The sequence below is a fragment of the Amphiura filiformis genome, chromosome 2, assembly GCF_039555335.1.
Source record: "Amphiura filiformis chromosome 2, Afil_fr2py, whole genome shotgun sequence".
NCBI classification, from domain to species: Eukaryota; Metazoa; Echinodermata; class Ophiuroidea; order Amphilepidida; family Amphiuridae; genus Amphiura; species Amphiura filiformis.
Genome location: NC_092629.1, coordinates 12,501,596 through 12,515,822, shown reverse-complemented (window position 1 = coordinate 12,515,822; position 14,227 = coordinate 12,501,596). Strand labels below are relative to the sequence as shown.

At 36.0% G+C, this 14,227-nt stretch overlaps 1 protein-coding gene across 11 annotated transcripts in view; it reads right to left on the bottom strand.

Moving 5' to 3' along the window:
- LOC140145892 (adhesion G protein-coupled receptor L2-like) overlaps window positions 1–14,227 on the bottom strand; it is a 217,448-nt gene that overhangs the window by 10,457 nt on the left and 192,764 nt on the right. For 10 of the 11 annotated variants that reach the window (XM_072167599.1, XM_072167605.1, XM_072167607.1 and 7 more), the window contains 9 exons: window positions 13,592–13,712; window positions 13,009–13,215; window positions 8,898–9,051; window positions 7,331–7,397; window positions 6,866–6,932; window positions 6,203–6,300; window positions 5,195–5,263; window positions 3,412–3,441; window positions 788–956 (listed from right to left, as the gene is read on the bottom strand). In XM_072167599.1, the coding sequence (XP_072023700.1) occupies window positions 788–956; window positions 3,412–3,441; window positions 5,195–5,263; window positions 6,203–6,300; window positions 6,866–6,932; window positions 7,331–7,397; window positions 8,898–9,051; window positions 13,009–13,215; window positions 13,592–13,712 (982 nt within the window). The remainder of the gene's footprint in view (window positions 1–787; window positions 957–3,411; window positions 3,442–5,194; window positions 5,264–6,202; window positions 6,301–6,865; window positions 6,933–7,330; window positions 7,398–8,897; window positions 9,052–13,008; window positions 13,216–13,591; window positions 13,713–14,227) is intronic. The other variant, XM_072167604.1, reaches the window with a different exon arrangement.

Sequence of the window (14,227 nt, the reverse complement as noted above, 5' to 3'; positions counted from 1 at the left end):
GAATTTAATGGTTTAATGGCCAAACATCACAATTTCAGCATTGAAATGTTACATCCTATCCTTATTAAATGAACAAGTTTGGCTTGGGTATGGATGTACCTCCTAGAGTCTGGTAGTGAGACCCATATGATATATTCATACCAGTTTTCACTAAAAAATAGAACCCATTTCTATATGAGACCCAGATTTTGGGTCTAATTTAACACAAGTTTGGGATTTTGGGTCTAATTTAACACAAGTTTGACAATTTTCCCAAATTTGTACGTTTTGGAATATAGTGGCTCAAGATTCACAAAATTGGGACAAACTTGAGAAGAAAAAAATGGTCATCTATATACCAATATTTACACATACAAAATTGCCCATCCTTAAACCAGAAGGCTAAAACTGAAAAATATTTCAGCAGGACATCCCCGTACAGCCATTTATAATGAGAAACCCCTGGGGTCTGTAAATTCCATTTATACCACTGGAAATAACATTTTTAGGGTTAATTTTTTTAGTCTATCTGTATTCTACAAAAGATTACGTAACTACTATTATAACAATCAAGTTCAGTTTGTATATATGCCTATTCCAGTTGAAATCCATACACCCCCTATGGAAGACACGACCTTGATCTTCCACACAGGGAGTGTGAATTTCAAACAGGTTACCTGGATGGGTGACTCCATTTGAAATCTACACTCCCTGTGTTAGAGAATAAGGTCATGTGTTCCATAGAGAGTATGGATTTCAACTGGAATAACCCATTATACTTTCAAATTCTGTTACCATGGTTACATACCTTATCATTCATAAAACAATGGAATATAAATATGAAGAGTCCCTGGAAGGCATTAGCGATGGTGAAGATATATGCAAATATTAGTGAGTTTTCGCTGACGTACATCAGACCAAATGCCCAGGTGATACCAAGCAGACATAGAAGTACTAGAGCACCACGTAACCAGGATCTGAAAAAGACAATGAAAAATGAAAATGTTTATTAGCTAGTATAAATAAGTCGTAACAACCTTTTAGCGACAGAATAAGGTACAAATGCGGACAAAGCATGCACAGTTTTTTGCCACATTGACGCTCAAATGGTGAAATATGGTGCAAAAGTGGAACAAATTCACACTAAAATGGCCAAATATGGGGTTAATTTGGTCAGAAACCCACATACAAGTGTCAGCATTGGGGAGATGATTGTGTGGATCATCCCCATTATCAAAATATTCCATTCCATCTAGAAAGCTTTGAAGAAATTTAAGTAAATAGTGAAACTATATATCTCCCCCACCCCCATGGATTTACGCCTAGGGCATTGATGAATGAGAATATATCAAAAAATTCACCCATCTGGATCTTTCTCTTCCGATTCAGGTTTACTTCATACAACACAGCATACCACAGTGCATGCAAAATGATTACATTATTTTCCACAACAATTCAAACCAATTTTAACGTTTGTGAAAAGCAAAGCAAATTTATCCAGAGAGATAAAAACTACCTGGTAGTGCAGGTAATAATTACACCCAAGAAAAAGGTATAGCCTTACAACACACCATACATGCAAGAGAAAGTCGTTATTGCTTATAACTAGCAACCCAGGGTTAATCATTTATATCCAGGTTAACTTCTGAGAGTAACTAGTAAACCAGAGTTAATCATTTATACCCAGGTTGACTTCTTGCTTATAACTAGCAAACCAGGGTTAATCATTTATACCCAGGTTAACTTCTCAGAGAACTGTACTTAGTTTCTTGAAAAAGAACCCCCCCCCCCAAAAAAAATAATAAAAAAGCCAATAGCAAAGATAAATTTTCAAAGATATATATAATTACATCTACATGCCAAAGATAAAGAAATTTGTTAAATTTATGACAATGATAATGAATTCACATTTAAGAAAATTGACATATTCGTAGTATATATTTGTAGTTTGTTTCTTTAAAAAAAAGACTTGTCCCCTAGCAAAGATAAATTATCAAAGATATATATAATTACATCTTCATGCCAAAGATAAAGAAACTTGTCAAATTAATGATAAAGAATTCACATATATAAGAAAATTGATTTGGTCTATACGCAAATCGCAACTGCAACAAAATTGAGAATAAACACACCATGCATTTACGAAAGTCTAACACAGACTTCACTTCAAAACAATGGCTGAAATGCATTAACCTCCCACACAGTCTTGCCATAATCATCACTATCACAAACTGTAACATGGTTGGTTTAACTTGGGAATTGGTTTTGTGTTACTAAATTGACTTCCTCAGGAAGCTGGTTTCCCATTTTTTCGTTTTTGATAAGTATCCCAAAGGAGGATATATCTCGGCAGCATTCCAAGATCTTTACATCTCGATAACTTTTCAAAATGTTAACATTTTGATAAATGAGTTGTAGTTTTATTTTTGAAACTAGAACAGTGAATCGGCACTGTTGGGTAACACTCATAACACATTCCTGTGCTACACAAGTACAGGCTATATCAAAATGATTGGCACTCAAATCAGTTTTGATGGTTATATTGAAAAGCCTGTTTCTTCCAAATACAACATCTAGGGTCTTCTTGAATGACCTTAATTGATTGTTATATGACTGTTTATGAAATTAATTAACAAATTATGTGGATCCTATGTTACATTTTGATGTGGCAGTCATGTCCATAATTACTGAAAACTAATGGGTACCGATCATTTTGATACACCCTGTATATGCTGCATTGATGTCCCCATGTTTCAGGGATGGTAATGTCGGGACCTAAAAATTGGGTTTGCTATGACAAATTAAAACGAAATAAGGTTCACTATGTTGAATATGAAATTTTGTTAGCTAGGGTTAACGCTACTGGTATCTTTAGGCTTCGGACTAAATTAAACATAGTGAACCTCATTTCATATACGATATATAGCGATCCTTGCTTCCGACATAGCAAACCTTTGGCAAAGTGGCAGGGTCTTAGCTAGAATTTGACAAGTGCCTGTCATTTTCACCAAAGTTACCTGTCAAAATGTGACCCTGAAAACATAAAACGGACCTCTGCCCCTTCTAGCTCCTGGGGGTTCTGTCAGTTTGATAGTTATTGCTATAGTCTTCATTTATTAGTCTGGTCTTGTGCTGAGTTCACAGAACTAATTCAAGAATTATTTTTAGAATTTAGCATATGGCACAGGAATTAATTTGCCTGTCCCAGGAGCAAACTGCCCATCCAAAATGATAGGTAATGGGATAGCTAACACCCTGCACATTAGGCTGTGTTCTAATGTTGATTGGTAGATTAAATAGAGTGTATTAAACTGATTTTTGACAAAAATAGTACATTTACACAAAATGCATGCAGTACATTACAACGTCCACCACTATTAATATCAATTGCACACCAAAACACAGGGTTGACATCCTTTCCACCTAACTTACATTATAACCTCCAGTTTTGATTCCCCCATTCTGCATGGGGTTGACATTGTTAATGCAGCGTGAGAAAAACAAAACAAAAACCAGCAAACGTGGGTAATTAGTAAACCGTATTATATGTGTGCGAATTTGAAAGAAGATGGCTGGGAATCAATACTTACAGACTGTGATTTAACATACCATGGAAAACAAAATAAAATAAATAAGAACAAAATGTCAAATTGCTGGGGTAACAAGAAGAAGTAGATAACTTCAGCTATGCATTAGCCTTTTTGATGTATGGGCTACACAACAGGAGGGCAGTATTCAAAGTGGGCAAATCCATAAATTATTTTGCCCATTCGTGCAGCGCTATCCTATAGAGTTCGCCGTGTCTCTACAGCAAATGTGCTATTCCAGTTGAAATCCATACACCCCCTATGGAAGACATGACCTTAATCTCCCACACAGGGGGTGTAGATTTCAAATAGAGTCACAGATTCGGTAAAACCCATATGAAATTCACACTCCCTGTGTGAGAGATTAAGGTCATGTCTACCACAGGGGGGGTATGAATTTCAACTGGTATTGCCCAACAAGGCCGTAGCAAGCGGAGCGGCCGGGGATGCCATGGCCGCCCCACTTTTTGAAAAATTTGTTATGTTTTTCTTTATATCTTTATTTCAATTTGGGCATACATTTGTAATTTGGCCGCCCCACATTTGTGATGGCCGCCCCACATTTTTTAACCTTGCTACGGCCCTGTTGCTCAATGTGACAGGGGACAGCAATAGGCATTTTGATTGGTGTAGGGGAATTTAGCAAGCTTCAAGCAAGAAGGGATATTTTATTGAATTTGAAAATTATAATTTTATACATAATAAAATTGTGAAACCATATGTACACTATAATATTAATACAGCAATTACTAGTGCACGCATTATTTTGTGTTGGTTGCAATATAAAGCAAGTTGTACTATCTCTCTTCTCTCCCTCTTTCTTGTCCTCCTCTTCTCCCTCTCACTATATCTCTCTCACTCTCTCCCACTCACTTGCAAATTATGCAAATTGTTTTAAATTACAATTATTTAATTACAGCCTCACAAGACACATGTGGTATAAATTTGACAACAATATTTACAAACTGAAAGCAAATAATTATATTAAATTACATGTTTTGCTAATTTATTCTAGCTATATAGACACAAACAACAGCTTTTAATGAACACATTTACTTGCATTTTCATTTAAAACAATAGGTGACATGGGTTGTTCACACTGATGGGGCCACATATAATTTGAAGTTTATGCTTGCAAGCTTGCTTGGATGCAAAGTGCTGTGGGTCAATTATGAGGATTGCAATTATCTTGGATTGATACCCCAATGCTTGCACCAGAGTTAATACAATATAATTTGGTTGACACAACCATGCATTCTCCAAACTGTTGTCTACACAGGACCACTGCTGACACATTGTTTCAATGTCAAGCACTCGAGCATGCACACTTTCATCTGCACTATCAACTCTGGCCCGGGACTCTGACGCAAACCATTTCCAAGAAAGGCGAAAATGAGCTCCTAGGTCGACATATTGGGATATGCATGCCAATAGAGGGCAGGCGTCCTGATGCATGTCATATAATAGGCCTATAATACTTTACGAAGCTTACAATTGGTTAAAGTACACTGAGAAAGTGCAATGGGTAGAGGGCAGGCTTAGGGTGCATGGTAACATGACATTATTTTTTTAGCTCACTGATTCAAAGTAAACAGTGCAGAATGCAGGCCAATGAAAGGCAAGCTTACACTATCTGGTTGCCAGGCAACTGAGGTGCCACATATTGTTGTGGTGGCACATACTCCTTACATCCATTACTTTGGATTGCGTAATGAACAGATAAACGCACACATATGAAAGGTTAGTATACAAGATTAGTAGTCGTACAAATCTAATATACTGACTTGGTAGTTAACTTAATGGCCCCAGTAGTTAATTCATCTCAAATAAATGTAAATTAAATTTAACTGTCAGTTTCTGAGAATTACTCATAAGTGATGCGATCAAGCGAAATCAGTCGGAACTCGGAAATATCGATTTGGAGATATAAATAAATAAAGGTAATATTTCCTTTTGTTTCCTGTTGTTTTGGAAACTCTTAAATTGCTCATATCTTTGGGACTGGTTGTTCAATTTCAATGAGGTTTTCTGCAAAATCCAGTTTTGTAAATGCTTGCTACTATCCTATTGAAAAAAATGAAAATTAAATTTTTCCGAGTTCCGACTGATCTTGCTTGATCACATCACATATGTCTTTGGGCACTGTGAGATGCAGGGATGTAAGTAACCCTGAAGAAAAAATATGGAAAATATGGGAAAAAAGCGTGTAAATTCGGGCTAAAAAGCCCAAAATGGGCTAAAAATCAAAGAAATCGCGTAAATCTGGACTACAAAAAAACCTGAATTCTGTAAAAATACAGGAAACTTACATCCCTGGAGATGATAAACTGATCAGTAAAATGGTGGTGCCATGGGGCATGAGGAGAATTTTTCTCAGACTTTGCTCTCTCCAGTTAAAATAAAAAATTAAAAAACATCCACTTTATGCAACATTTTAGGCAAATTTTTCTGAATCCCCCCTCTAAAATTGTTTTGTAAATAACAAAAATACATGTTCTGAAGCCAAACCAAATATATATATTTATTAGGACATTAGTACATTTATGTATCTACAAACCCAATGAATCTGTTTCTGTTAGTCATGTTGGGGGTATTATGTGATCACTGTTAAAACCAATATTTTACTGTATACTTACGTTATTTTTTCTTTCATGGTTTTCTCCTTAGGGTTGGTCTGCATGGTGCTGTGTCTACACATAATTACTATAGCCATTGTTAGGAATACAGTGTTCACCTAGGATGGGGGCAAGAAACAAAATAATACATTATCAGTCAGTTTCAGTTCTAGGCTTACTGCTTGGCCCAGAAACATCATCCATCTTTGGAACACACCCCACCCCGTGCACATACACAACCACCCCACCCACACCATCAAAGGTAGTATAAATTGGACATGTTTCTAGATTAAATAAAAGTTTATAGATCATAGTTTTAATAAACAGGTTCTGGATTGGATTTGGAATTACTCACTTCTGAACAAATGAGTCGAGTACTAATTGTATCAAACTGTAACTGAAGGCAACATTGTAGAGGTGCTTTTTGTCACTGTTGCTTTTATCATGCACTATAATGCTATAATATCCCAGTCAAGGATGATTTTGTTCTTCTAGATCAACTTCAGGGAAAGATTACTTGTAATCATACCACTGACCTCAAAAACAAAGAAACTTCTAATCATAAATAAAGACTTCTGCCAAGAAAGATTTCATTTTAATTTATTTCTATTCAATTTCCCTACAAACTTTGTTCATAGAGGGCTTTAGGGTTTAAAGATTACTTTAACTAAATGATAAACTTACCATAATAACCAGAATGACTGGTGCTACAAATGCCCAGATGAAATTATTGTCAACAGCTAACCAACAACTGTAAAAAGAAAACAATGTTATGCGATCAGTATAACATGTAATGTGTGGTTAACATATGCTACGTTACTAACAGTTACTTGTATTACAATAAATGTGGATCCAGTTTCAACAACAAAGTCCCCACTGAGCTGGTTTAGCATGATTATAGCATTCCCATTAGTACTACTGGCCAAATTATTAGCCTCTGAACTATTTTCATTGTAAGAAAAAAGGCGATACCACATATTCAGCCAATCAGAGATATGGTAAGAATAGTCAGTAGGGCTGAAAGGAATAATTGAAAGTTCAAAAGATTCATAATTTTAAACTTTCTTTACACTGGATATTTTTACCTTCTGAAATTGATTGTAACATTTTAGCATACAAATTAGAAGCAAATTTAACAAATATACTTACTATTCTTCCGTTCCATAGCTGTGGAAGTCTATGGCAGCAGAGATCCCAACAATGAACAATGGAACACCTAATAGAAAGATAATTATAGTAAATAGTGTCATGATTTTATGGTCTGCATGCTAGCCATATCTGAGATATTTTCCCAAATTTTCAAGAGCTACCTTAAGAATCACTGAGCCAATACCAGGCTTGTTTGTACTCATTCTTCATGCTGATTCCAAATATGGTCATGAAAATGTACAATTTTAATTTTTTTAAATTTTTATAGAAAATTTGAAACTTGTCATCTGCAGTCGACACCCTTGTGGGGAGGGTTAATCTACAGTACAAATGTAGGCACATGCCCTACGAATTTCTTGGATGACAAGTTTATTATAGGTACATGGAGTATTTAAAATAAGGTAGGCTCCCAAGCTAAAACCCTGTGAAAATCACTGTCGGCTTATTGATATCAATCCATGGCATTAGTGTCTTAAGGTCCGTTCATAGTTGCGCTGCGGTGCATTGTGTTCCCGACATATCGATTACTTTTTGCTGCAACTCAACGCAACTTGTTGCATTTCCAAGTTAAAATGTATGTAACTTTATTGCGATACCACAATGCAGTATGATGCAGTGCGGCAATACAACGTAAATCAATTGCGGCGTTGTACATGCATAAACGGACCTATAGTAAGTGTCACATAATATGGACCAATTTAACATTAAAATTTTACAATTTGGGTTTGGGTTCATAAGAGTTGATGAGGCCAGTCAATGAGGTAGAATCCAAGACCCAGAAATTGTTTGTGACTAGCTCATGGAAGCCACTTAATATACCTCTGGATTGTTTCACTATGTGCCAAACAAACATAAATTCAAATTGTGTGGTTGTTTGCGTTCTTGTGTAATGCGCTGTGTCAAAACCCGGGGGAGGGGGGGTACTCAAGTTTGGTTTTGGTAGGGACGTGCCGCTGAGATTTTGGAAGTAGACCCATAAATATACCAATTTTTCAAGAAATTTGGACCCATTGATATACCAAAAGTCAAAAATTTTCGGCCAAATTTACCCAAAATTGTCTTAGTTTTCACAAATTTTCCCAAATTTTGGCTAGATTAAGGAAAAATTGGGCTGTATTCCGAAAAAAATGGAGAAAATTTGAAAAAAGGACCCATTCATATACCAAAATAGGCTTTGAAAAAGGGGTCATTGATATACCAGAAGGCTGAAAATGCTACCCATGTTTGCCGCACGCCCCCGTATGGTCATTTGTACTGAGTACCCCGGTCAAAACCGAGCATGTGCATACCTTGTTCAATCTAAAAAATGCAAATTATTCATACAGTTCATATTGGTTGATTGCGATTATATGTTTTAATATAACCGCACATTTCAGACATGTTTGCTAAATGGGCTCTTCCATATGGAAGACATGACCTTAATCTTCCACACAGGGAGTGTAGATTTCAAATGAGAGTAACCCATTTAGGTAACCCCATTTGAAATTCACACTCCCTGTGTGGAAGATTAAGAACATGTTTTCCATAGGGGGTGTATGGATTTCAACTGGAATAGCCCAACACTTACCATATCCAAATGGATAATAGTATTTCCTTCTGGAGCTCTCTGCTTCAAATACCTCCACCAACATGACATATAGCTGAATGCCTTCCAAGCACATCCAGCAGAACGCTGCCAAGAAGAAGTAGTGTAGCATCAACGCTACTGCTGTACACACACCCTGTATAATGTAAATAGAGCGAGGAGAAATGTTATCATTTTTGAATAGTGTAGCATTAATGTTACTGCTGTAAGCACACCCTATATAATGTAAATAGAGCAAGGAGAAATGTTATCACTGTGGCCTACTTTTCTGAATTTAAAATCACAACCTCTCTAGCAGTGCCATGATTTAATCTATTCTGAATAAATTCGGCAATAATGAAATTGAGATAAGCTACATTAAGGAGGAAAAATACAATAAAAACATTAGTAACTTAATGTATAAAAAGTTGATAACTTTGCAACCATATCTGCCAGGATGTGGAGATTTCAGTATCAGTAAGAGTAGATACAGAGCAAGTTAGAAATGGCAGTAACTCAATTTAAAAATTTGTGACTTTGGTCTGAGCGGGTTGGAATATTTTAGTATGTAGTGTATCATCCTGGTGCAAAGTCATTTGTGATGCGATCAAGCAAAATGAGTCGGATGCCAGATATAGCCAATAATAGTATTTAACTTCCTTTGTATTTTATTGTTCAGAGCACTTCTTTAATGGCCATAATTCTAGAACTAATTATAGTTTAGTTTAGTAATTATGTTGGGTTTTCAGCAAATTTCTGAAAATGGCTCATGCACTGAAATTGAAAACCAAATTTGATTTTAACCGATATCAGACACAATATAACTTGAACGCATAACATTTTAGCAGTTGGACAGACGGGTCACCTTTTTCTTCCCCTCCACCCCATAATGCTGCCTATAGCATATCACTGCTGTTGTTGTAAGTGAAGGAGGTTAGTAGTTCTACGTTGAAATCATAAAGTTACATCATGTATAGCACTACATTTTTCCCCTAATGGGCCCTTCCATTTAAAATCCACACTACCCCTGTGGAAGATTTTTGAATTATCTTCCACAGGAGGAGTGTGAATTTAAAATAGAATGAACACATTACGCAGCTCCATCTGAATTTCATATACCCTCTGAGAAAAGTTCAACCTGAATCTTCCACTGAGTGAGGGCGAGTTACAAATGGAGCTGCTAATGTGTTCATTCCATTTAAAGTTCATACTCCCCCTGTGGAAGATATTTACAAAATCTTCCACCGGAGTAGTGTGGATTTTAAATGGAATAGCCCAATCTAAGTGATCTGTATTGGGAGTATATAGGAAGTTACTCATCTTTTATCTGTTATGAGCATCTTTCACATAAAAGTATTTTGTCTTTCATAATCCATTTTCACATTGTCATGTATTCTTTTATAAATCTCTATCCTAACTATCTGCCATGCTGACAACTTCACAAGTTATCTACCAAATTGGGCTTTTATGCTCTGCATGCTAGCCAATAGGCTTCAACATAATACTATAGTTTCAAGTTTTGAGATATTTCCTCAAATTTGAGCTTCTTTATTGCTCTGCATGCAAACTAATAGGCTTCAACATAAAAAGTCCCAAGTTTTGAGATATTTTCTGAAAATATCAAGAGCTATCTCAAAAACCACTGAACCAATACTGGGCTTATTTGTACTCATTATTATGCATTTTTCATACTGATACCAAACATGTTCATAAAAATGTACAATTCTGAAATTATTCAATTTTTAAAGAAAATTTGGAATCGTGTTGCCTAACATTGTGTTGAAAACCATGAGTTGCCTAACATTGAGCTACATTTGAAAGTGTCTGGATGCAGTGTGTTTGCAGTTTTCTTTTCTTTTCCAAATTTGAGGGCTTCTAAGTCGCTAAAGTTGTGAATTCAAAAAAACAATGAAATCTCACAACCATCACTTGTACCATGACCAGGCAGTAGTAGTTTATCAGTTCAAGTATTCTTTTGCCGCATTGTACAATTGGCCATTTCTTGGCTGGCTGGATTAAGCAAAACCACCAAAATAGTCATTTTTTGGGTGCACTTGATAAACTGATTGGACTGAGAGCTAAATTTTAGCTGGACTGAGAGCTAAATTTTAGCAGGCTAAGTTGCTGCACCTTGGTGCAAATACTGAAGAGTTTTGGCAACACTGATTTTGTGAGTACACATTAACATTATCTGTCATGCTTGTTGAGGTTCAAACAAAAGCCACAGATTATTTGTGATAATAGTCTGTTACAAAATCTCTTCTTGAACTTTTGTGACTACATTAATGTCATGTTATGTTGTTGTTCAGACAACTGCTATAAAAGTTCAGACCTATATTTGGGTTTTTATCACACAGGACACCTGTTTGTAGGTCAAGTCATGGATTTCTGTATTACTAGCACTATGGTTGCAAACATGCTCATCTGTAAGGACACAGTCCTTTAACCTCAATATGCTTCTACATGCATAGAATGACCTTTGAATATGTTGGGTACACAAACTCATACTCCACAACTTACGGCCAACTGTTGAGCTATGCTTATTGATAAAGGTTATTGAACTTTGCAATCGAAGATGAGATCATTTGGGCTTATAGAGTAGTGAAGCTCTGCCTTACCGAAGTGCAAATGTAATATCTATTTGGTTTTCTGCAAAGTGTGCTGAGGCTTGTGGATCAACGTTTAAGCATTATGCCTGTGCATAGTGCATTATAAATGCAATAAAATGCAATCTTACAAAGTGTATTGTGTTTTAATTTATTATACTGTATTATTTATTATTCATTTTCTATTATTGTTGTTGCTATGTAAGATGGAAAAGCATATGTGAATAAACTACTTTGAATTGAATTGAATAAATCACTGTGCTTTTTTAAAACTGTTTTTAGATACTGGCTTTTTTCTCAATTTCGTTCAAACCTGATTTTTTGGCATATTTATAATGTTTATACATGTCCCAACTTACACATTTTGGATTCTGCCAAACTCATTGTGTTTTTAGGACATATAAATCTCCCACAGAACACAACAGTTAAGCAGTTAAGAGAGTGAGTGAGTTTTGTTTCATCTTACCTAATTGTTTCGGCTTAAAATCACCAGATAATTTCTGACAGTTGTTACAAATAATAATTTACAATATTTGGCAAAGAATAACCAAATAAAAATTTGACAGAAATTGTATATTAAGGCTTTAATTCAACATGGTGGTTCATCAACCACTTGCCTTGTCTGCTTTTGAGTTTGATCCCACTCTGCCCCACCATAAGCTACCCCACCTACACTACCCCCAAACATGGGCATCATCAATCAGGGGGGCATGTCTCCCTACCTTTTGGAAAAATGACCCATTTTGTTGTTCTTTTCGGCTACTTTTTGACATTTCAAGCCGACTGTCCCCCCTCCACATTTCAAGCTGGATTGGCACTAATGCCCCCACCACCCTACCCCAATACCTAGTGTTGTATCAAATGGGGCTCATCTAAGCATGTACCCTCCTTGTTATTGTGCATGTGAATTTACATGATCCAAAATTTGAAATTGGATACTTTTAACATTCAGTTCAAGTTTACCCATCCCTAAAATGTACTGCAAGATCTCTGAAGATTATTCGACCCAAACCGCAAATGTACTATGTCAAATATGGGCAACAGTCCAATACCTGATCAAACGTGATATGGTTACTACGGACATTAACATACATGGTACATTTTCCCCATAGCATATGAAACATGGCCGATTATATGTTTAAAAGGTGCTGAAATATTGTATATTAGCATTTGGGTTGGGCCTATGGAATTATTGCCTGCATATCAGGGTTTATTTTGTTTGGATTGGTTTATGTGACCGTCATTTGACATTTTCATAATGGTCAATGCATCATTGGGCTAATCCACTTAAAGTTCACACTCCGCCTGTGGAAGATTTTGGAAATATCTTCCACAGGGAGAGTATGAATTTTAAATGGTATTAGGAAAATCTAAAAAATCAGAGAATTTGGGCTAAAAAGCCCCAAAATAGGAAAGTTTAGAAATTTGGAAAATCCTGAAAACACAATTCATGTTTCAACAAAATAAACAAAATAAACAACAAAAAACAAAACCATAAAAACACCTACCGTTTTTGCAGTTTGACTGATTCCAGCCAAGAACACAATCTCAGCTATCATGAGACACAGCACCAGGTTCTTGTGGATGGTGTTACGATCATTTTGAATGTTCTTGAAGAACGAGAATGTGACAAAGGCAATCATGAGGCAGACCACGGAGATGATAAATCCTGCATATGTGATGACTGACAGCGCAAAATGGTGGCCAAGAGATATCTGAATGAAATCAACATGAATATCAAATTGTTACTGGGGAAATGTTTATTGCGCAATGTGTAGTTCTTGATTCTTTAGTAAAAATGTGTATCACAATAGAATAGTTACAGGTGGTATACCATCATGGGGATGATACTTCCATGTTTTGGTTCATACCATCTCAAGGAAATGTTTCTCAGGCATATATTTTTACTTTCTTCAGTTGCCAACATCTCAACTTTGATGCGATGAAGTCAGAGCAGAGGATGAGGATGTGAATTAGGTCACACTGTAGTAAATCAATGTGTTTTTTATTGACAGACTGACTTGACTGACTGACTGACTGACTGACTGACTGACTGATTGATTGACTGACTGATTTCAACAGCGTACTCACCTCGACTCCTCTGACATTCATAATAATAGCAAAATTTGTCAGATGGTTACATTCACATGTTGTATGAGTCTTGTTTGTATCAACTAGCATGCATCCTTTGTCTGACCATTCACCACGGGTTCTGAAAGGAAAAGAGGAATACATTTTATCAAATTGTTAAAGAATACAATGGCAGATTTCCACTGCAAGATGAAAATACTGGATTAAATTTACTCTTGTCACGGTTCTTATGCAAGTCTAGCAGCAATTATTTCACAAATCAATGGTTGCTACAATATCGATCTCCTAATATAAGTTAACCCCCAACTCACTTCTAATAAAGTAGGCTTCAGTAAAATACACAAAATTACTTTGAACATGAAACACATCAATAACTCATCATACATGTTTTGATTCATCACATTTTACACTCAATAAGTAATACACAGTTCATAAAAACCTATAATCATCTCCTCCCTCCTTTCCTGACAAAAATCCGCCATTTCATTTCTTCCTAGCGATTCTAGCATGCCATTCCATGAGGATATTGGCCCATACTTCCCCTACATCTGATTCTAACTCTCGCAAACTGTCACACATCTAAATGATTTGCGAAATGAATAAGCACTTTAAGTGTTTCCTCCTTACATGCCCGTT